Source organism: Seriola lalandi, unplaced genomic scaffold (genome assembly GCF_002814215.2).
Source record: "Seriola lalandi dorsalis isolate HSWRI2012SDOR001 ecotype SW California unplaced genomic scaffold, Sedor1 jcf7180002054357, whole genome shotgun sequence".
NCBI classification, from domain to species: Eukaryota; Metazoa; Chordata; class Actinopteri; order Carangiformes; family Carangidae; genus Seriola; species Seriola lalandi.
In genome coordinates this window covers 668551-693636 of record NW_019524910.1, presented here as the reverse complement: position 1 = coordinate 693636, position 25086 = coordinate 668551, and the positions used below count along the sequence as shown (strand labels likewise).

At 39.1% G+C, this 25086-nt stretch overlaps 1 protein-coding gene across 1 annotated transcript in view; it reads left to right on the top strand.

Moving 5' to 3' along the window:
* Positions 1-25086, top strand: part of anks1b (ankyrin repeat and sterile alpha motif domain containing 1B) — a 207286-nt gene that overhangs the window by 157810 nt on the left and 24390 nt on the right. Inside the window, exons 20-21 of the mRNA XM_087174490.1 lie at positions 62-214; positions 23543-23650. Coding sequence (XP_087030616.1) covers positions 62-214; positions 23543-23650 — 261 coding nt within the window. The remainder of the gene's footprint in view (positions 1-61; positions 215-23542; positions 23651-25086) is intronic.

Below are 25086 nucleotides of genomic sequence, written 5' to 3'. Positions count from 1 at the left end.
TACAGAATTTGAAACACCACTCTTTCCCCTAACCTCTCAGTCTGTCCTCTCTGTACTGAAGGTGCGGCCCATCGGCTACGATGGCAACAACCCCACGTCAGTGGCAGAGTGGCTGGAGTCGTTGGAGCTCGGTGACTACACCAAGTCTTTCCTCATTAACGGTTACACCTCCATGGAGCTTGTCAAGAAGATCTGGGAGATCGAGCTCATCAATGTGAGTTTCAAAACTTTTTTTTTTTTTTTTTTTGTTATTTCATTCCTCCCACATGCACTGCTGGAAAAAAAGGATAAGGCTGGTGATGTATATTTTTTTCTTAAGACTTAAATATTCCCCGTTTAGCCAAAACCTTATTCAGCTTGTCTGTGACATTTTGTGCAAAAACTTAAAAAGACGCAGTTGCACTGAGTGACGTGTTCCTTCATAACAATGAACATAAGCATTGTAGTTTATTTTTGAATCGATCCCACATACACTGTCCCACTGCCAGAAATACTCCCTACAGCACAGTATGTCTATTAATCCATGGCTGAAAACGGTCTCCAACAAATGCAGTGTTCACTCCTGTAACATTTGCTAAAAAATACAGTGCCTGCTTATTTGAGGAATTTACTGAGCCTTTTTAAAAATGAAACTATATCTTTGTGACCTGATTTTTTACAACACTTGTAAGGAAAAATGAGCAGGCTGGGGAAGTAGGAAAGTTAGGAGGGACTTAACAATACATTGTTGGTTTTGATGTTTTCACAGAATTTGTTGACATTAAGAAAAATATAGATTAAAGCCAGCTTTATCCTTTTAACATCATATTAAAAGAAGATTTCACTTGTCTGAACCAAGTGATGCTTCTCCAATTCAGAGACATATATTTCCTCCACCTTTAGGCAGAGGGAAACAAATTTGTATCTTAAATGATGGGTTATAGCAAATCATTTCCTTTGTAATAAAGGACAGCGTTGTCACTGCAGGGGCTTTGTGTGGCTTGCTGGTTTGTGTCCTCATCTTTCACCTCTGTGACAGAGGTAGAGAAGAAAACAATTTGTATCTCCTACGCAGTAAATTACACTTCAGACCAATGCAGCAGTATATGCACAGGCTTAGTCCTTTGGCTTTTTATCTAAAACAAGGCTGAAGTTGACGTGAAAGTTCCCTCTGTGGGAAGCATGCTGAGGCCATAGTGTGCAGAATGCCCATCAGGCATTTCTTCTCATTACTGTGCAATGCGTGCTGAGAATACAAGCAGGAAGGAGGTGTATTTTTGCTGTTAAATCATAACCCTACTGCATAATTTTTCTTTTTTTTTTCTGTATTTTTTTACGTGTTGTCATAACAGTTCCTCATCTTGCTGTACTTGTATTTGGTTAGAAATTTGCAAGAATAAAGAGCAAGTAGTTTGCAGGTGCTTTCCATTGATTGAAGCTCTCTTCTAAATATCAATAATTGTGGATGATGACAAGGTTTGGCATTTGAGCTCCTTTGTTTTCACAAGTAGTGCAGGTTTATGATCCAATTTTTACCAACATGAAATCTTCAGTAGAGATGGGATTTACTGCAGCCTGATCTCATCTGAGTGATGTGCTCCTTTGATGCTCAGAGTGAAACAAAATCATGCTCGATTGCAGAGGGCGCCTGTCTGGCTGATTTCAATGAGAGAGAGAGAGAAAGAGAGAGAAAAGGGGTGGTTTTCCTTCCCAGTGGAGGATGAAGTGATAAAGTGATGAGTGATCAGCTGGAGGAGGTGGAGAGGGAGTTATATAAGCATGTGGGATGCAAGATGTTTCACAGCGCTGGGGATACCACCCACATGCTGTGCTTGTGTATGTATGTGTGTGTGCGTGAATATGTGTTTCTGGGTCCATATGTGAGATAGAAAAGTGTTAATACATGCCTGTGTGTTTATGTATGTGTTTAAATGTTTGACTTTTCAAACACAAGCCATTGTGTATATCTCGTCTCCTTTTTTAGGAAATATATAATATAAATATATATATATGTATGTGTTCTATATATTATGTTGCCATTGAGTACTCAATTTAGACCCGCATGTAAATACAATATTGTAAAACATATAGGCTCATGCAATACATTAATTCACCTTTTGTGTGGTTAAAGAAACAGCTGTAGTGCAGATTGAAGCCACAAGAGGCTGCACAAGTACACTATATGTACATTAAGTGTGTGTACATATATTTCTGTTTTTCATAATTTAAACATGGCAATGCCCTTGTGTACTAAGCAGGTCCATACAGATGTTTTTGCAAGTTTGATTTATTTGACAGCTCCGATATCTTACTATTATTTCTTCAGTTGATCTAGTATTTAACTGTAGGACTAACCTAAGGGAAACTAGAGACAATATTCAGGTAAACTTTGATTTAGTTAATTACAATAGACCTTTTTCATGAAGACAATTAGAAAAAGCACAAAAAGCACAGGTGTAAATAATAAAATGAATGACAGCTAAATTCCATTTAGCTGCCTCAGTTTCAGGGTCCTGGTGTTGTGCTGAGTGGTTGTCACACTGTCAGGACTCACTGGGACACAATAGAACAAACCCATCATTAATGTTATTAGTAACACCTGTGCTTTTCCTACAGTGACAAGTCAAAATATCTGCTGTTAAAAAATGTGAACATGCAAAAAGACAAGCATACAGTTCGACATAAATGCAAAACAAAGTTTGCAGTGTTAAATGATTAATGAAGGAATATTAACTTAATTGGTTTTAAATAGAGCATCGATATCCAGAATTTGCTTTCCAGAGGCAATATCACTGGAAAAAACAACTAATTGTTAGAATCAGAGTCAGCTTTATTGTGTGTTTGTCCAAGTGTGTTCACACATTCAAGGAATAATGGAATTCCAGAAGACTTTTGGGGAATTATTAGGAAATTACAGGTTATGTTAAATAAAGTGTTAGTATTGACTGGCCTCATCAAGTTCATTAAACACCTTTGGGATAAACTTGAGGTCAGATTGTGAACAAGGCCTTTTCACATCACATGCATGTAATGTTCAGATGTCCACATACTGTACCTTTGGCCATGTAGTGTATCAATTTGAGGCAGGTCTTATTGATCGTATGCAAGTACGTGTGTGTGTGTGTGTGTGTGTGTGTGTGTGTGTGTGTGTGTGTGTGTGTGTGTGTACACCACTGCAGCAGTACACTGAAGTAGTCTCTGGGGTGATGGAGAGGTCACTACTGTAGGCTACCTGAGAGAGGTATGTGTGTGGAGATGGTGGAGTGATGCGGAGAAGGACACATAGATGTACAAGAAAGGATGGGCTGGGGGGGGACAAGTCTTTAAAAATAGACTTTGGCCACTGCTTTCATGTAATGACCAGATAATCGCTATGGGCAACAGATGCTGTGGTGTCTAGGGAGACAAGAGAGGCGTGTCGAGCATTGTTGGACCACTTTAAAATAGAAGGATACGTGTGTGTGTGTGTGTGTGTGTGTGTGTGTGTGTGTGTGTGTGTGTGTGTGTGTGTGCGTGCGCGTGCGCGTGAGTGTGTGTGTGTGTCCTTTTGATGGGGCACATATGTGCAGTCCTGCTGTTGTGGGATTAGAGAAGCTTTCTCAAAACACCTTTTAATCCCACCTGTCACACTCACACACAATATACTGCAGACAGACAGCAGGTGCAGCTCTCTCTGCAGTATATTGTGTGTGTGTGTGGCTCTGGCTCTCAGGGTTTATGTCAGCAGAATAGTTTGAATCATCTGAGTCACACCTGGTCCAGGTTAACTGTTATATTTAGTCATCAGGAACCAAATGAATGGCTAAGTCAGGTTTATTACAACTTGCGTCTATTTTTTGTGTTTTGGCCTTTATTTTTATTGGTAAGGATCATTTGTAACATTCATCTTCCCACATACCAGCAGAGGCCAATTTTTTATAATAAACAGGGGACCTAACCTAAAATACTTACAGAGAAAAGACTTTAACAAACAAAAAACAGATTTTAAAGAAGATAAACTTATTTAAAAAAGAAACAAAAGGGTGAACGGTAAAATTATTACCCAAACTGTCCATTTAAAACCTCCATCACAGTTTATAGACTGATATGTCCATAAAATTAGGTACCTAACACAACTTTACTTGCAGGTAAAACTGGAAGTGAACGTTTACAGCAGACAGTTTGGCAATAATTTTCCTTTTCTTGTCTTCTCCAAAACATTAGGGCAAAGCTGGTGGTTTGCTTGAAATCTTTCTGATTGTCTGATTTGTGCCATCAGACTTGTTTTTAGTGATGCTGCAGTTTCAGATCTCAGAATGTAACTTATTGGATATATTGTTGTTGTAATGACGTCTTGCATCACAGAGGACAATTAGTGTATATAGTCACTGTATATATGTACAATTATTCATGGGGCAGTTGTAGCATGTCAATTAAGAAGAAAAAAAAGTCTTGTATAGTAACGTGGGAATTGAAATCCCTAAGACCTGAAAGGAAAACTCATTAAATTTGACTTTATTTTAAATTATTAAATGAATATTAATAATTTAAAATAATTAATCATTAAAAATGGTTGTGTGCACACACTGCTTATCATTAGAGTCGTTTTACACTGTTAAGGTTCAGCTAATCTCAGTCCACTGAATGGGCTTTCTAATGTACTTTCACCTATGGTATTGATGTTTACGTATAGTGCTATGTTCAATGGATTAGTAGATCGACAGCAAATTGTCACAATAAATTTTTTATGTAATTTATCAAGTAAAAATATGAGAAATTTGGTGGTTACGGCATCTTAAATGAGTATTTTCTACCATTCATTCATGTCAGACAATTGTAAATGGACAATTGTGTGTGAGAGGGCAGCACTTGAACGTCCTTGTCTTTGGGGAGCCACGATTTAAGCTACTTTGTTCCCTTAATTTTCCCCCTAGCCCAAACTATTTTAGAGGGCTATGTCAGGTACTTGAGAATGTAATAATGGGAAGACATAATGACTCTGTCAGCCTGCTTTTAATATCACAAGTCTCCTGGTAAAATCTGTCAGCTGTCGAAAGCATAATTTACTGTCATAATTTTCACTGTGAAGAGTTCCTTTTTCATAACCTGGGTTTAGACCAAGGTTATGAAAAAGGCTTTTTTAGGAATATTTGGACATTGAAAAGCTTCATTGTGCAACATGAATTCTAAAAACCACCAGTACTGTTGGGCTGATGGTCAATCGGATCAGGTTTTGGCTGGAAGAAAAGTCTTGATTTCCAAATATTGTGTCAAGATTTGTTTAAAGTTTTTGTTCGAAATAGTTTCTTCAGTTGGTATTTTTTTGTGACTTTGTTTATATAACATAAGCTTAGTCAGACAATAACCTTTGATTGATCCAAGAGGGACAGATGCTGCATATAAACACATGAACAAACATAAATAGGTTTACAACAAGGATGGTGAGACTAACTTTTAATTGCCAAAAAGCATATGTACTGTTTTTGTATTATAGCATCTGTTATCTTGTATATCTTTTACGTGGTGATAAATAAGTGGACCCCCTGATTTACATATTCATTTCCCTGCAGTGCAGTGAGCCACGGACACATCCTGTAAAAATCCACACGGTGGTGCTGCTGCCTCTTAGTTCAATCAGACCTCCTTGACTTGAGGCAGGAAAGTAGGAAGGTACAAAACAACTGCGTCAAAGCTGCAAATTGCTCTCATTTCAAGTGAGTCCTCAGAGAGCCCAGAGCAAAGCAATTAGAAATGGATTTCATTTTGGAAAGTCACGTTCATGACAGTTGAGTGCAGATAGTTTCTGGTCCTCAAGGAGTAATTCCCTTAATGTTTTCTAGATGAGTGGACCCTGATATCAGAGGAGGCTGTGTGTGTGAGTGTGTATGCTGTGTGTCCTTGGTTGCCTGTGTATTGTGCGGAAAAGTGTTTGATTGAAGGTCAGAAAGAATAGAAAGTTGAGTGCGTCTGGTCTTGCATATACATTTGTCTCTGGATGTGTGTGTGAACATGAAGCTACCTTCATATTTGAAAAGACTCTGAACTCTTTGTAGCGGAGTTGTGTAACATCAGTATGAATTATTATATGTTTCCGATAACGATAAACATCATAAAACAGTTGAGAAAGTGTTTTTTGGGCTTGTCCATTCTCAGTTTTAGTAAATATATGATGGATAAAAGGTGCTTTATCTCACTTTTATCACATAAAGCCGTTCTGCTCGCTACAATGAGCCTTTAAACCAGTGGCTTGCAATCCCACGTTAAATTTACTACATTATATATTGTTTGGTACAATAAAGTAGATCATACTTCATAAGCTGATTATATGGTTTGTATGTAAAATCTTAACCTGTGAAATAACTAGTTATGACAGCTGTCAGATAAAACGTCAGTGCTTTCCTCTGAATTGTAACGGATTAGAAGCATAAAGTAGCATAAAATGGAAATACGTGCTTAAGTATAGTTCTTGACTAAATGCACTTCAATTGCTTTACACTACTTTCCTATCTTGTGAATTATCTCGCAACCTCTCCGGAGGGTTTCTGACCTAAAGCAACCTTAGATATTAAAGGGATAGTCAGTTGTGTTAGTCAGTTATTGCAATGTATCTTCTTTTTTACAAATATTAATTTCTTTATGGAATATCATCATATCAAATGTAGTATATAGGAAAAGCTGTCTTAACTTTATACTGGTCTCTTGCATGTGAAGACCTGCTAGTGTGTGTTCACATTGTGTAGGGGTGTGTGAGTGTTGGTGTATGTGTGTGTGTGTGTGTGTGTGTGTGTGTGTGTGTGTGTGTGTGTGTGTGTGTGTGTGTGTGTGTGTGTGATTCACCTACAGGGCATGACTTGTCTGTGCATTCCCCTCTGTTATTACAACATGCAATTTCAGGAGGTACACATACTGTCAGAAATGAGAAATGTGTGTGTGCATGTGTTTGCATGCGCACAAATACGTGTGTGTAACTGTATGAGTGGTCCAAAATAAATTGAGGACAGTCATGAGAGTTCAGCCTTTCTTCTACCGCTTGTACTTGGTTGCCATGGCGGCGACTAGTTACCATAGAGACAAGAGATATGTGCGCTTGGTATAAATGAATTGGAATGTGTTTATGTGTATACGTCTGTGTACTGGATTGCCTTCCTCTGACACTATTCCAAACAGTCTGTGTGTGTGTGTGTGTGTGTGTGTGTGTGTGTGTGTGCGTGCGTGCGTGCGTGCGTGCGTGCGTGTGTGTGCGTGTGCGCGTGTGTGTGCGTGTGATGTTCCTGTGCTTATCACCTTCTTTGTCACCTTTCCAAATGGACAGATTGTCTCACATCCCAACACCAAATGGTTCCTGCCTTCGTTAGACACTGCAGGATTTAACCCTATATCATTCAATAGTACCTACACACTCATGCACCCACACTTCTATCAGTTAGTTTACCTTTTCACATATGCACAGGTTTTCACACTAAAAAGACATTTACATGTGTTGGCTGTCACACACTTATTTCTTACCTTAGGCTTTCATACGTGTCTGACATGTTCAAATATGAGGATACAGTATGTTCACATATAGTGTGGAAAGGGAGTAGTGAGTAGTGGCTGGTGTTAATTTTTGTGTGGGTGGATTTGCCTCAGGACTGCAGTGTACTTCACCGTCCCTGCCTGCTGATATCGCTCTCCTGCAGCCTTATTTGGCGTTTTCACTTCCTGTTGTAGCACTCACTGTGCTGGAGATAGTGTGGGAGGTGTCAGGAGAGAATGTGTGTGACCCCCAAGCACACCCTGAACCTGTGGCTTGTGCGTACTGCTGCAGAGCTGTTGCTGATGGTCTGCTGCTTCACAAACTACACCCTCACTTGTTAATAGGGAAGGATTAATCCCTCCTAAGATGTTTGCTCAGGATCTACAGTGCATTCGGAAACTATTCAGACCCCTTCACCTTTTTCATATTTGCAACTGTCAGAGGTTTAAGGCTAAAGAGGTAAAGCTGCTGTATCTCCAAAGATGTGTTTAACCTATTCCAATAATACATAATATAACTTAAAATTTGAAAATCACCTTTTCATGATTGTCGACTGCAAAAAAAAAGGGTGTGTTTTGTAAATGCTGCTGGACTTTGAATCTGCAGAATCAGTAAAAGTACCCTCAATGTGCTTTTAAGTTCTGCTGAATTTAAGTGGCAGGCATCTCTGAAGTTCATTTAGTATTCGTTCTAGAGCTTTCGATCATATTACATCATCATCATCATCTGCTTTTCCCAATCTTAATGGATAAACTTTGAAGCTCAACTATTGAGCCAACATGGATGAAAATTTGTGCTCAGAAAAAATGAAAGTTTGAGCACTCACAATTTCATGACAACTGGGTATATCCTAATGTAGATCATGTGATATGGTCAAAAACATTAGACCAGCTTACTAAATGGACCTCAAGATGAAATTTTTTCAAGGTCAGAAATGAACTCATCTCTCAATGTCATTACAATAAATCTCTGGGCTCTGAAATAGTAAAACATTGATAAATATAAAAGTAATAAGGATGTGGATTCCATTACTTTTCTTCATTTTCCCCAGTTCCTTTAAAATGATGTTCAGACTTTTGGACATTTCTCCTTAAATTTACGGTCAGTTCCAGGGTTATCTGGTTTGTTTAAAAGTGTTTTCACAAAGAGTAGCGGTCATGCACTATCTTTGGTTTATCCTGCTGGATCACATAAGTAGACTCTCGTAAAGACAGAAATAGTCCGAATGATGTCAAGCTTTATGGGTTGGATTTCACTTATTTGACACGTGAACTCACACATGCAGATATATACTCTCATACATAAAGACAAGCACATGCTTAATATAAAGCACCAAACATACACACGCACACACACAAGTACTGGTGTTGTCCTAGTTGTGTCCTACAGTCAGCTGATAGATAAGCCAAGAACACATTCTAAAAAGATTTCAAACATGTTTAATTATTTCTTACCCAGATAAGGATTTATGATTATTGTGGTTAAATGTTCTGCACGTACTCATACGTTACATAAACCTGCTCCGTGATGACGTTGCTCTGAGGTACATGAGGCCTAGAGGAACACTGCTAAAGAGTCACTGCGATCAGATAAATGGGAATTTCTCTGCACCAAGCCATTTCCTGCCAAATGTCTAAACTTGTCTGTGTCTGCAGCTAAACACAAAAATGTGATGCATTAAACACTAATAACATAGTGCTGCAAAGTGGAGGGCTGGGCACCTGTAAGGGTTCCAGGAGTAAAAGTCCCCTTCATTTTCCACAAAGACATTGTAAGGTGACTTGCAGTTGGAGCGTTTCCAATACTTGCATTGGCATCAAGCTCTCCTGGTTGAGGGGCGCCATGGTGGCCTATGGGGTTAGGGCACCAACCAAGAACCGCATTGGCCTTGGGTCGCCTTTAGCTCAGGGTGTTTCTGTCATCTCATTCACCATCTCTCTCTTTGCTTGTTATAATCTTTCCACTGCTGGTTATCTGACAAAGGAATAAAAACAACACTCCTGGTTAAATCCAAAAAGATAAGCAACTGCATTAGACTGTATCCGGTTCTTTGATAAAATATCAAAGGCTTGTGTACATAGAAAAATAAGTAGAGAAGTTAAAATGTTACGCAGTTTGAATCAGTTCATTTTTGGATTCTGGGTCAATTTTGGATTAATTCAGCAACTATGGTGAGGTGTTTGGTTGAGTTTTGAACTTCCTACAGCTCTGATTCACACCTCTGACTGGATTCTCTATAGCAACAACAAATGAGGCTCATGGGTGTTGTTTTAGAGCCTTTTGTCGTACCAAACTGACTCATACTTCTCAGAGACAAGCTGAAAATAGTTTATACTGATAGCCATAACATAAACCTGCATCAGTGGTAAATGAGCAGGACACTCAGTTGGTTCTAGTTGAGGATATCAACATAGGAATCAATTGAAGGAACAGTTAGTTAGAGAAATAAACTCATTCTCCTTCTTTCCAAGAGTTTGATGAGAGGATCAATAATACCATGCTTGTATGGTTAATGTGAAGCTACAGCCAGCTGCTTCTTAGCTTAGCTTAGCATAAATAATGGAAACAAGGGAAACCGGCTCTGTCCAAAGTTAACAAAATCTGCCTACCAGCATCTCGAAAGTTCACAAAGCCTCATGATGTATTTTGTTTGTTTAATCTGAGCAAAAAGTGTAAAAACAACCTGATATGACTTTTTGAGGATTTGTGTGTTGGACTCATTTTTGGCTAGGACCATTAACTTTCAGTATTCTTTCAGACCACGAGGTTCCCAGGTAACCAGCAGGGACTCTTAGCCTGGATTGTCCCAGGCTAGCTGTTTTTCCTTGTTTCCAGTCTTTGTGCTAAGCTATGCTATCTAGCTTCGAGCAATGGCGTCATATCTGTCATAGAGACACGAGATGTCAAAATGTTGAACTACCTCTTTAAAACAAAACTTACCCGAGTGCGGGAAAATTCTTCAGGCACCAGCGGCACCACACATTTTTTCATTAACATTGATGTCATATTATGATGACAATACCGCTGCTGTTGAACTCTCTCAACTCATGCAGCGCACAAACACACATTCACACTCCTTGTGAGCCAGCACGAGCTTGTCTCTGTGCGAGCCCAGTGTCTCCATAGTGACGAGATGGAGAGGAGGAGGAGGGGGAAATGTAAACTGGGTAGAAAGAGAGAGAGAGAGAGCAGAGAGAGAGGGAGTGTGAATAGAGAGAGAGAGCGAGAGAGAGCGCTCAGGCAGAGACATGTAGGAGATGTAGTCTGGCTGCCGCAAGCTGAAGAAAGAGGAGGAGTTGGTGAGCGCTGGAAATCTGCAGACGGAGTGAGTGTGAGAGAAAGGGAGACAAAAGCTGGTGGTGAGGAGGCGAGGAGTGAAGCTAGAAAAGTGTCTGTGAGGGAAGAGAGAGGCAGAAGGAAAAAGAAGCACTTGTCTTGGACAGCAACAAAGCAACAGTAAAGAGCAGGAGAAGAGAGAGTGAGAAGAAGAAGACACAGCAGGAGAGGACACCAAACTGAAGACGACTCAACCTTTCATTTGGAATAAGTCCCATCTTGGGGAGAGGTAAGACTACTGGGAGATGGGATAGGGATATAAAACATAAGAGAGATAAAAGGGAAGAGATACGACGAGGAGCACGGATCCTTTTGTTCTTGGCTTGCTGTTTTATTAATGCATCTTTCATCTAGATGCTGTGCAAGCCTGAGGTGATTACAATATACGAAACACTTCCATGGTGCTCAATCAACACTGCTGACTAGGCTAATTTACTGGCTGTGTGACTGTGTGAGTGTGTGTAGTACTTGGAGATGAATGTTTTTGTGTTCTTTTGTGCATTTAGTGTGTAGGAGTCTGTTCTTGAGCCACCTGAGAGAATGAGCTCAGTGTTGAAGGATGGATCGTGCTTTGATAAAACATGAGTTTGCTGCAAAGTCTCTTTATTCCACAAGTAGAGTAACAGATAGGGGATGGCATCTTTTCTTTTTTGTCTCTCCTGGAAAATTTAATTAAATTACTTTTCTCTGATGGTGAAGACTTCGCTGTAAGTGGTTTTACTGTGTACTCTTTGGTTTTCTTGAACACTCAATCCATGTCATCGTCCAGAGACTGGACCAAGTTGTCATGTTTGTACATGTCACAAGACTTTCTGGAAGGCATGAAGTCAATATTTCAAGTTAGGTTTCAGCTGAAAAAAAAAAACCCACAAGCCAACTATTGTCTCTAGTCAAGAGAGTCAAGAGAAGCAGAGAAAAAAAGCTACTGTATTACTACTACAGTTAAATCCACTGAAATCCAATTGCTGCCCTAATTTATGCCTTATCCTCATTTGCATGCACTAACGTACTCTTAGAAGATGGCAAGAGAAGTGAAATCTGGGACAAGACAGAAAAAAAATTGTACCTTAAGAAATGGATGTTGTAAGGCTTTACATTTGGAAGTCTGTGCATGTGTAAAGACAGACTGTCAGGTTAATGACATACTGTATATTTAAGTGGTAATCACTATGTACGAGTAAAAATGTAAACATTCATTAGTGCAAGGGAAGCTACTCTGTTGTCGTATAATGACTGTTTTCAGGTTTTCTATCTAAGCTTTCAAAGTATTCAGTGTTACATTTTAAAATCATTCAAAGAAATAATAGTAATTACCGTATAATTTTACTTTCGCTTTAGTGGAAGGCTTGTTAGATTTATGTTGTTCTTAGTTGCCCAAAATCCACTAGCACTGACTATGATGATTTAATAATGTCTAGCCTGTATGAATATGTTTTCCGAATATAATGAAAGAAAACAAAGCAACAGTGATAGTGCAAGACTGAAAAGGAAAGTAAGTGAGGAGTTTGCGGGATGTAAAAAAGAAAAGTGAACCCTCGAATTTAAATCCAACTTACAATTATGAACAAACACAATCTATTTGAACTAATAACATGCAAATGACTGTATTAATAACCATCTGCTGATGTGAGCCATGCCGCACAAAACAGATCTTAGAGGACTTGCTGAAAGGGTTACAAAGTAATCTGAAAGAGTTTATATATTCATCAGTCCACAGTCATACTGTTTACAAATGGAGATGATTTAGTTCTGTGGCTACTCTCCCTAAAAGTTGGCGCCCAACTAAGATGACTTCAAAAGCACAATGCAGAATGATCAGTTAACATTACAAAGAACTTTGGAGTAGCAGCTAAAACATTAAAGGAATCATTGGAGCTGGTCATCATCTCTGTTCATGAGTTTACCATATGCAAATAGTGATGCATGGTTGCATGGAGCATCCATGGTCCATGGAGGAAGCAGTGTCCTGCCATGGACCCAATGGAGGAAGCTGTGCATGCTCCATGCTCCATGCAAATCATGATGCATGGTTGCATGGTGACCTGCTGCTCACCAAAAAGAAAAAAAACATCAGTGTGTAACTGAGGTTTGCCAAAGGAGTATCATAACAACTCACAACACTACTGAGAAAGTGTTTATCAACATGAAAACTTCATCACAGGAGAAGTAGGATGGAGGGATCATCATGATTTTGGGCCTGGACAGCTCGCCATCATCGAGGGGAAAATAATTTCCAGGTTTATCATGGTATCTTACGGGATAATGTCAGGGTGAAGCTCAGTAAAAGGTGGGTGGTGCAGCAAGAAGTCTGAGCTGAAGCAGCTGTTTAGGAAGAATTGTCCAAAATTCCTCTGAAGATCCTTCAGGTCTGATCAGCAGCTACTGGAAGAGTTTGTTTGAGGTTACTGTTGCCAAAGCAGGTTCGACCAGTTATTAAATCCAAGGGTTTACTTATGTTTTTCAGCAGGCCTGTTAATGTTTTTTAAGCACATTTAGTGTGTCTAAACTTGTGACTTGTTAATGAAGATCAGATCACATTTTATGACCAATCAATGCAGAGAACCAGGTCATTCCAAGGGGTTCACATACTGGTAAATAGAGGGAAATAACGAGACAGGTCCCAGCAGGAAAAAGGAGAGGAGTATTTTTCTTCCCCCTGCTGCTGATGAACAAACCGGACAGACCGAAAGATTGAGTTGGAAATCCTGCCATATGCTGTTTACCTCAGACGCCGGTCTATCAATCATAATCCAGCCCCCTGTTCATCGAATCGTCACCACGGCGAGTCATTGCAATAGATTCCTCTTCGGTGACCGGCATTAGTCAGAAGGCAGCCCACAGAAACCACAGCATGATGGATGATCCTGTGAAAGACTGTTGGTCAAAGGCTTCTAAACATACAGTAGCAGGGGTACCGATGCAGAGGGTTTAAATTCTGAACACATCATTTTGTTTATGCTCCCAGCATTTTCAGAAACACAATTGGTTTGGTTTGGTTAACTCTGCTATATCATCTTTTTTACGGAAGCCCTGTAATGAGTCAAAGCATTAACACTTCTATTTCACACCATTCAGTCATTACTTGTGCAGGGGAGAGTTTATTTTCAAAGTGCTGACATCTTAATTTTGGACCGAAATGGGTCACAAAACAGGAACCGTTGGCAAACACCTATTTTACTACACCAACTGTAAATCATCCTTTTTTTTTTTTTTTTTTTATCCGAGATGTTTGTCCAAATTGGCAGGTTGAGTAAGGTGGCCGAGGTGCAGAGGTCTTGAAATTCCTGTGTAAATGTGCACTTGTGTATGTGTGTGTAAACTTTTGAGTGACATTTTGAATAACCTTGCAGCAGGAAGGACATGGTATCTTGCCTTAGGTTTTGGTTGGTCTATGTTTAGCAACACAGCTTTGACCTCACTGCCCACTTGTAATATTCAGCTACATCAACATTGCTTCTCTGATGAGGCTTGATTCAGATTTTTTTTTGCCATATCTGATACAGATGAGGATGTAGAGATAAATTGTTACCAAATATTTACACCCAGTAACTTCTCAGTTGTAACCGTTCTGTACTGTTAGCTAATGGAACTAGCTAATCAAACATTAGCTTGCTAATATATGACCCATTTAGATTGAAGCATAAAAGACTTAATCGAATTGATTTATAACAATGTAAACTGGGATTTTAAGCTACAGTTCAGAGGTAAGATAATTTACCTCAAAATTACAAAATGTTATGCTAATAATGGAAGAAAGGTTCCAGGTTTGTCAGCACAATTATTCAACTGTTTCTCTTCTCATTTCAAAGTTTTCCCACTACTCATACAGAATCATGAAGGAGTACACAATAGGGTCCCATCCAAAGCTGTCCCTCAGCAGAGAGTTCAAAGATGCACATATGGTTGCTACAAGCATCCTGTTAACCTGATCTTGTATCTGTGGCCTTTACTGTACAATATACTGTATGTTGTACGCTTCACTGACTCTGACCACAAGCAGCTGTTGTTTGTAAGCCCTGCTGTACCCCCAAAGTGCAAGATACCAAACAACAACAACATAAACATCATTCAACTGGGCTCTATCTGTTTCTATGTCAACCTTAACTGTGTTATGTCATGTGGTTATGCACATAATACAAGCTGCACAGGTAACACATAGGTCTTATTATATACACATGATCAACAAAAGAGCCTAGTTTAGGCATCAGGGCATAAAGTGAAAAAATATGATAAGTTGCCTTAGTAAGCAAATAAAATCCAGCTTTAATTAATAATCTCTTATGTGTCCCTGTAAAAGCCAGAGATTCAACATTTAAAACAAATACATTTGTAACCTCTGATGTAATGTTTATTATTGTTTCTTTGTTATGAAATATACATCTCCCTCTGCATTTGTAGCATTCTGATACTCAAACACCAGATGTGGATAAACTCTTTGAAGCACCCACACCCTGATAGTATTGTGTACACACACACACACACACACACACACACACACACACACACACACACACAGTCACACAGTCACACAGTCACACACAGTCACACACAGCCTGGTGCCTTAGGAGATCTTATGCTGCTCTGCAGTGTGAAAATCAGTTGCATCTTGAGGCTTTGAAGTATTTATTAATCCAGAAAAATATCAACTATTTCCTTTGTGATCTTATTGGGAATTCTATTAATGAGCTTCTTTGTGTGCACGTGCCAAAGACAAGCTTTGGAAGACGAGTTTTAAGAGATCTTAAACACACACACACACACACACAGCCTGTGCTTCCAGTCATAGTTACAGTTCTCATGCTATTAATGGAGATATATCTGTCTCCGTGTGGGCGGGCTTATTAACGGCCCGCTTTCATTGGCTGCCTATTTTCTCAGCAATGAAACAAGTCATCCTATTGGTCCCTGTTGGACATAATTTTTAACACATCACCCTTAGCTGCAACTCCCCTCCGTTCTCTGGTTGCTAGGCAACCAGTGGTCTCTGGTTTCCCTCCAGTTCCCCCAACCTCCCCCCACCCCTGCCTGTAATGGGGTATATGTGTGTGTGTGTGTATATATATATATATGTGTGTGTGTGTGTGTAGGAGAAGCTGTAGTTCCGAACAGAGCAAAGGGTGATGAAGCTGAAGCCTGGACATCGCAGTCATGAACCCAGTTGAGCTTCCAGTGTGCTCTCTGACAGTTACATATTGTTTGTGTGTGTGTGTGTGTGTGTGTGTGTGTGTGTGTGTGTGTAATCTATTGAGAGCCCAGGAAAATCAATACTTATCATTCCACACACATCAAGTGAGGGATGGAGCGATGAGAGAACAAGGAGAGGAAGGTGACTGGCTGTGGTTAAGTATTCAGGGTTAGAAAAACATCAATAATCAGGGTGAAAAATGAGCCAAGCATTGTTGCTGTAAATGTCTACGCCTTCACACACACTGAGCATTGTGCACATTATTCACATTACATCAGTGCTGTTTTATAACAAACCCTATTGATTGCAAGATGGAAAGCATTTTTGACTTTTGTCTACTTTATATCCCATATTAGTGGACAGATTTAGTCCCACAGGTTGGACATGATCATTGGCTGACGTCAACTCTCAAATAAAAATTTCTTATACAAACCATTTAATATGATTATAGTCATTATACTACTCACCCATGCTGTTTCCAGGACTTTAAAAATACTCAAAGCACAAGTCCAAATTTCCCCAGCACTACCCCACCCGCTTGAGAAACATTTGGCTGGCCACCAACCAAATTCTGTACAATTTTCTGAGTATTTAAAGGAATGATTTGTGAGATATTTCCTCGAGTCTCCACTGTTTGACCCATGTAAAACTACAAATTGTTGTCTTTACATTTTGATTTTTGTACGGATTAAGCAAACAACATATAGAGTATTAATTAATGAGCTTAAGAGATGCTGGTGGGCACGTTTTGTTACCCTTGGACAGAGCCAGTATAGCTTTTTTCCAATTTCTAGTCTTTGTGCAAAGCTAAGCTAACCAACTGCTGGCTCCAGTTATATATTTACTGTACAAACATATTTTTACATTAATAACTGTTGAATGTTGCTGAGAGCACCAAATCTCAGTAAAACTTTTGACCTGATATTTACTAACAATTATCAGAATCACCCTTTGAAAATATATGTAGAATATGTCCATAATCCTGAAATACAAATTCCTCCATATGCCATAGAAATATTCCAGGACATGACTTTGATGTTCTCGATTGAAGCTACCGCCCTGTACTCGACCTCTAAGATGGCACTGAGACAGACACGGGATATGTGCTGATCAATATTACCATTCAATTGGCCTGTAATCTATTCTGACCCAGGCAATTTAAGTAACCTTACACCAGTGATTCTTTGATCTGGAAAGTTCGATTCAGGATTCTTCAGTGATGCGGGGGGTTGAACTCCAATTGCTCCATTAGCAGATGACGCCTGAAGGGCTGCAGAGGTCTGTTGCTATCACAGAGGTCCCACCCTCATAGCCTACAGGGGAGAGGTGATCAGTCATATTGACTTGAGCCTGGAGAAGGTAGATACACACAGTGAAAGCTAACAAACAAAGATGGACCAATCACATGCAGTTGCCAAGGCTGAGCAGAAGAAGCTCTTATAACTGCAGAGCCTCGTCTTTTATTAGGCCGAATCACTAACACACTCAGACTATTTATTCTCTCTGACTTGTTTTTCTTTTAGCCTCTCTTGTATCATCTAGATATAGCAAGAGGGGAGCAGAGTGAAAATAAGGACAAAGTAGGTTGGAAAGGAGAGACATGTGAGAGGTAATTTGAGTTCAAGGGAATACAGACAGACTGAAAAGGGGGTTAAGGAAAAGGGATATGAGTTTAATGAAAGGGATATTTAGGCGAGTCAATTTAGATTAAACAGGAGAAGAGACACTAATGAAAGAGTTTTCACTCCATTCCTTCCCCATCATTAAAACTATGTGCTAGCTTGAGCACAGACAGTGACTGGACTGTTGGTCCCTCACTGGGTTTTATGCTTCAGTGAGCCGACCAGCTTCCAAACTCCCCTCCAGTAGGAAACAGAGAAAAGGCTTTTTGTCTCCAGTGTCCTGAGTGAGAGAGGTCGTTGTTCATGTCCCCAATCACTGACTCTTTCTACTTGACCCTTATTGTCGCACCGGTTTCTTTGCGAAATATGTAATTTTGTTGCCGACGTCATCTTTTTCCTGTGTTCTCTCTTGGTGTTCTTTAAAAGTAGTGATTGTGATTCATTGATTTGTGGTGGCAAATAAAATCATCTCAATGATACTTAGAGATGTTTTGCTTTTGTATGTTTTATGGCTCAAAACACTACATTAAACAACTTGAAGGGGGAACTGTTGAGATGCATAAACAAACAGAAATATTTAAATGGCAAAGAATCAGTTTGTGGTTTGTGGTTTAATATTTCAAGTAAAGTGAGAGCAGGCTACAGAGAGGAGATGGCTGGGAGAAAGCACAGCTCCGTTAACCGTATGTGTGGTGGCTAATCCGTTAATCAAGCCTGTTCGGTCTGGGCTAACGGGACTGTTAACAGGATTAGTGCATTGATCGGCAGACACAGACACACACAGAAGACACAAACATAACGGCCTAGCCAGATACTGGAGGCAAACAGCGCCCCAAATCACTTCATACAACGGTAATAAAATCAAGACCAGAGGGTAAGTAACCCTCATTGGACACTTTAGCTGCTTAGTGATACTACCCAGACAGAGAGAGGTAGAAACACATGAAAATCCATGTTTACCTCCAATGTTTGACATAAGCTTACTCATAGCAATCAAAACTTTTGTTTATTTTTTTAATGTGATGAGCATGATTCATAGTTAGATGGAAAAGCATAGGCATTGATGTTCATTCATTATGAACATATCAGGTAATGTTAAGTAGATGTTGCAAGTTAAATTTTCAGAGCACATTCTGCGGTCGTCCAGTTTCTAAAATCAGGAATAGAAATCAGGATCCATACCTCTGCAATACAGAGCTCCATTGTTGTCCAAAAAACTATTAAAAACACATTGTTACACTGTTTTATTTGGACTCACTGCCACAAACGCCATCCTGCTGATGGAAATACTCTGTGGAGCACCAAATTACTAATCTGTGGCTGAAAATAGTTAACACCATGTTCACGTCTGCTAACAATGACAGAGCTCAGCTGTTTTAGAGATTAAACATTAAAAAAAAAGAAGAAAAAGTATAAACTACATCTTTTGATATGTTTTTAAACATTTACATCTTCACGTGAGACTAATTGGCTGGGGACTGAATGCCAGAGACAGGGTAGGGAAGTCATAAAATATTAAGGCGTTCATTTTGGTCTTTTCTCTTTATTTGTTGACAGTGCAAAAAATATAGAATAATGCAAGACTTATCCTGTATCCATCAAATGTTTGCTGTGTAGCACCTGCACGGACATAGACATGCTGTACATGTTCAGCAATTCCTCCCTTTTTTTCACTTGTCGGTGTGTAAGTGCTGTTTACATCAAACATACAAGCATTGTCTTATCAGGTTATATTATCAGAGTTGAACAGAGTCGAGCCTCAATGAATGTGTAGTTAGCGTGATAGCAATAGATGGAAACAGAGGAAAGGGTTACAAAGGAGCGTATGCTGTGGTAGCTCAACACTTCTCTTGTCATCATATACTGCTGCTATGAATATAATTTAAATGCAAATGGGACAATGCTGCAGTCAAGCATAGCTGAGTGAAAATGTGAGTGTGTTTTAACAATAATGGTCAGGTGGCATTCAAATTTTCATCCATTCAGGGATAACAATATAATCTTCATCCCCAGGCTCTAAAACAACTGTTTGATCTGTTTGAATATATATATATGTATGTTTATATGTATATGTGTATATGCTGTACATATGTATACACATAGGTTTTTATTTTTTATTTTTTTGTTTTATATTTGTTTTTTGGATGAGTGTGTGTGTGGGTGACTGCTGCTGCTGTGGCTCTGTGTTGCCATGGTGACAGTTGAACTTCAGACTGAGGTTGAGGCTTCTACTGTACTTGAAGTAGATGCTGTTGCATAAGGCGAAGTGTAACACACACAGATACGCACTGTGCAAAGCAATTACTGTGCTCTTTCTGGAGTTTGTGTGTGTATTTGTATGTGATGAAACAGCAATGTTGTTAGGACTACTGTCGTGCTCTTGCCCCAGGACACTGAATATTTCATAACCTTTTCTACATATTGCAAATAAACCAGGTTATGTTTGATAATATAGAGTCAAAGTCATCAAATCTCATTTTTTCTTTTAATGGTTTGAATAACCTATATCTCGAGTCTGGTGTTACTTTTTACTTCTACTTAAAAACTTTTTCCTAGGGGATCTATAACATCATAACTTTATTTGGGACTGTAACTAACTGTTGTTTTGATTATTAATTTATCAGCTGATAATCAATTAAATAATTATTCTTGTAAAAAATGCCAAACCCAATTTCCTCAAGCCCAACAGTCAGAAACCCAAAGATAATCAGTTCGATATCAAAACTGTTGCTGGTAAATTTTATCTAGTCTATTAATGTACTTATCATTTCAGCTTTAACTTTCACACTTGTGTTAAGTACAGAGGAACTCTTTAAATAAATGAAACTTCACTGGAAACAATATCTAAACGTTAAAAGCCTGACAATGTCCCACATGAATAAGGTTATGTTGTCTGTTTGCAATCAATTTCATTATTTTCAAGAATGTCCTTAGAATAAGTGTAATTTTCTTTTTACTGGTGGAGCAATACATCTCATTGTCATTTGAAGATACCGACACTTGTTTCTAAAAAAAAAAAAAAACTCTTGAAGCGCGAGATAGTAAGAGGCTCAGAGTAAGACATTATGCACCAAAGTCAGCAAGCCAGTCTTCTTCAGTAGTGAGAGACGGAGAGTTGGAGGCAGAGAGGCTGTAGTATCACTCACATTGTAAGACAGTGTGTAAGACAGGAAGAGATAGAGGTTGTGAAAGCCAGAGAGAAGGAGAATAGGAGAGGAAAGATGAGTGAGTAAAAATTGGTGGAGGGAGCACGGGGTGGCCATAATACGCCAATTAGTTCCACTACCCGCTAGTCCCAGCTCTGCTCTGCATTTCCCTTTGATCTGTCTAATTTTAACAATTAAATACACTGTTTCCATGCAGAGAGGAACAGCGTAAGATGTTTAACCCAATGGTAGCCACTATTAAACCTCTCCTTTTTTGTTATTTATTGTACAACATTAATTGAAATTTATGAAACCTACCAAGAAGAAGAAGTGTTTTTTTATTATGCAAGATATTGGTTTATTTGTATTCTGTTTGTGTATTTAGGTTTATCCACACATACTGTACATAGCACCAAAGTACGTGCATCCTACGCCACTGCACTTGTCATTATTTTATATTTTTGTGTTTCTCTGTTTAGCAGATGTAGGGCAGTAATTGGTGCAGTAGATGATGAAGTCTGTGTGTATGTGTGTGTGTCTGTGTGGTTTGTGTCTGTGAGTTGCGCTGACTCAAAGCAAGACTGTAGGGAGAATCATTAGACTTGCAGCAAGGCCTCACATTGAGGCTAATTACCACCTTTTGCCCTAAAGACACACGGATACACACGCACTCTCTCATGCTCACACATACCTTCACTGGAAGACCTCCAGAGGCAGCCCCTTACAACCAGGCAGCAGTTTGTTGTGTACTGACGTATGGGTGACAGAAGGTGCAAACAACATCCCTGAAGAAAGCTGCCATGTTCCAGCTAGTCTCTTTAGAGAACCCAGTAACTGGCACAGTCAGTGGATGCCTGGTGACCAGAGAAAGAATGAACGCTTTCATTGGAGTCCAAGTGTGTATGTGTGTTTTTGTCTCTGTTTGTGCCTGAGTAATGAGCTCCTGGGGAAAATCAATAGACTGTTACAAATTTGCCACAATCTCATTTTGTTGAATTTGCATTTCATGGCTGTCAGTGAAAAAAACTCGGTAAACTCTCAGCTCTCAATAACATTGTTTTATCAAATAATTACCTTGGCAAAAAACCTGAAAATCTGACAGTGCAGGACTTGGTTTGTTATTGGGATTTACTGCCAGTGTTGTTTTATAGAAAAAGAAATGCGTTTATTCATTGTCTTACTGAGAGTTACATGAGATAAGATGGATATCACTCTCATGTCTGTACACTAGTGGAGCTACCTACACAGTTAGCTTAGCTTTGCTTGCATTAAGACTGGTAGCAGGGGAAACTCTCTGTCTAAAGTTGAACTTGTATCTCTGTACATTTAACAAATTAAATATGTATTAATAAGTATTAAAGGTGGTCTTAGCTTTATTTTTGAACTTTGAAATCAGAGAGTAGACATTGTTTTCCACCTTCCAACTGGCTACAGTATCACTCTTTTCATTAAACGCTCAACAAGAAAGGCAACAAGCGAATTTCTTTAACATTGTAATAATGACACCAGGTCCCTTCAGTGCTGAGGCCTAATAATTAAACATTCAGCGTGTGTGGCTATGCAGTGTCTGCCTGTTGCCGTCATATTTGCTTTTTGTGTAGGATTTTGAGAATGTGTTTTTGGTTTCAAGTGTCACAGAAATCAAGTCAAAGTCTCAAGTCCTCATTTTTACAGCCTAAGTTTGATTAGAGTCCAAGTCAACAGTTCTGATTAATTCTGATATTTTGTTAAAATCCATTAATATTAATATTAATGAAAACAACAGAGTAGCAAATTATAAAAGGATTGCCAATTAATTTCATCAGTCTTTCCTGCCCGTGTGTCTCTGCGCATGTGTGTGTGTGTGTGTATGAGTCTCATACAGGATACACTTACACTGTTGTACATTAGAGGCATGTTATATCTTCATGATCTTGTTCATGTGATCAACTAATCAACTAACCAACTCACAGCCTGAACACAGCCGTCAGTTATGTAATAACAATAATACCATAATATATGCAAATGCTCAGGTGCTTTTTATATCATTATGCGCTCATTAGAACTTCCCTGAGTGCTCTGCAGTGCTCTCTGGTATTTTTCCCTGTGAAACTGCTTTCTGGATAGCAGATTACCCTCCATTTAAGGAAGCAGATGTTGATGATGATGATGATAATATGTTACCTTTGTGCTGTTTTTTTTTTTCTGCAGATGTAATCTTGTTATTATCCCGTCTGAAAGCCTTTGAAATCTTATTCTCTATAGAAGCTGCTTTAAATTATGCAAATGAAAGTGAGTTGTCATTTTTTACCAGCACAGTAGCTTTTGACCAAGCATCCCTTGTGTTCCCTTGCGGAGAGCACAAAAATCAGCCATCTTAACTCATTTATTATTTTATTTAACTAAACATGAAATCACTGCCTATAAAGTCATAAATACCAAAAAAATGGCTACAACAATTTCCCAGAGCCCTAGGTGACTTCTTCAAATTGCTTGTTTTGTCCAACCAACTGTCCAAAACCCAAACATATTGTAATATATTTTTACAATATTATTCCACAATAATATTACAATAATAAAAATAATACAATAATATTTTACAGTTATATAAAATGGTGAACAGCAGCAAATCCCCACATTTCAGAATCAGAGACCCGCAAATGTTTGGCATTTCTGCTTGATGAATTATTCATTTTAATACAGATCAACCATCAATGCATGCATATTTTCATGCACAATACATGCAGACTACCCTGCACGTCATTTAAATTTCATGTCTTCTATCTGTGTGTTCATTCAGGTACTGAAGATCAGTCTTATCGGACACAGAAAACGGATCTTGGCCTCGTTGGGGGACCGGCTACACGAAGACACCCCACAAAAACCTCCACGGGCCATCTCCCTAAGGGTGAGTCGCAGTGAGCAGGCAGCGTGTCATATGAACCCTGAGCAATATCTAAACCAATGTGGATTTAAATTATTATGGATTCATTAGACAGAGAAAAGCACTAGTTCCTCCCCAGATGGCTGTGTATTTCTCTGAGGGAAATACAGCCTCCCCACTGCTGCTGATACCACCCAACTGATTACCCAAATCTCTCTGACAGGCACAAAATGGCCGACCCACTGCAGTTTCCTCCCTGCTGGCTTTTCTTGGATACTAATCACAAGAAGCTGGCTTTCCCTTTCCCAGTGGGACTATGCTCTAATGTCCCTATAATAGCCTCTTGCTCTTTGTGCTGTTGAGCCAAGGGAGGCATGTGTGTGTCTGCCTGGTTGATTCTGCTCATTTCTCTGGGTCCAAACAGCCAATATTGTCCACGGTTTCTAATTGTTCCCGGAGCAAGTGATATTATATTACAATAGAAAGCAGGTGACTCTCTCAGCAGCATTACCCTGGTTAATTTTCTTTCGATCAATCAGTCAGTCACTTCTATTGTGATTAATTGATGAGTCAATAGAATGTTAAAGAATATTACAAGGATTCCACTTCAGAAACCATCAGAAAAAAAAAATATTAATATTATTATAACATATATGAGAAAAGTAGCAACTTCACATTAATATATTCTTTTGATCAGCTGCGATAATTGAATAATGAACAAGTGGTCTTCGCCATGATTTCATTTTCTTTCTTCAAAGAAGTGTCACTGCCTTGTAATTGAAGAAAAGCAAGATTATATTGTATGACTCAAAACAGGGTAAGATGATGTGTTGAGCAGAGGGCTGTGTTTACTCTGTAATACAGTACAAACGTCAGACAGCTGAGTGCATTAGAACAAATGGTTGAATGAACAGCATGTAGCTCAGGATGAGAACTGAGATTCAGCTTCCACAGCCCAGAAAAAATTAAGGAAATCATGAGAGAAAACTTCTTCTATCCAGCACTCTCATATGTAATAAACTGACCGAACTGACTGAAATAATTGACCTTCTAGTATGTAAGACCATTACACCATTAAAACACATGAAAGTCCTAATTCTTTTGGGGATTTTACTCTCTGCTCAGCTTGAAAAACCTGTTAAATGAACAACGTTTTCCACTTTAAGGATCTAGCTTATGCTTTGTCTTAAAGAGACTTAATACTGAGCAGCTGTACACAAAGACACTCGACCTGCTGAGACCTTCTGGTTACGAGACAGCGTCTTTGCCTTTGATTTTACGAAGCAATTTTAGACACTAGTATACAGCAGCATTGCAACACTGTAACTGAAAAATAAAATGTGACAGCGCACAGTGAATGCAATTGCCCTACTTATTGTACTTGCAGCAGTGACACAGCACATTATGAAATGATGAATGAACCCTCTCTTGCTTCCCTCCACCCCTCCAATCTCACTACC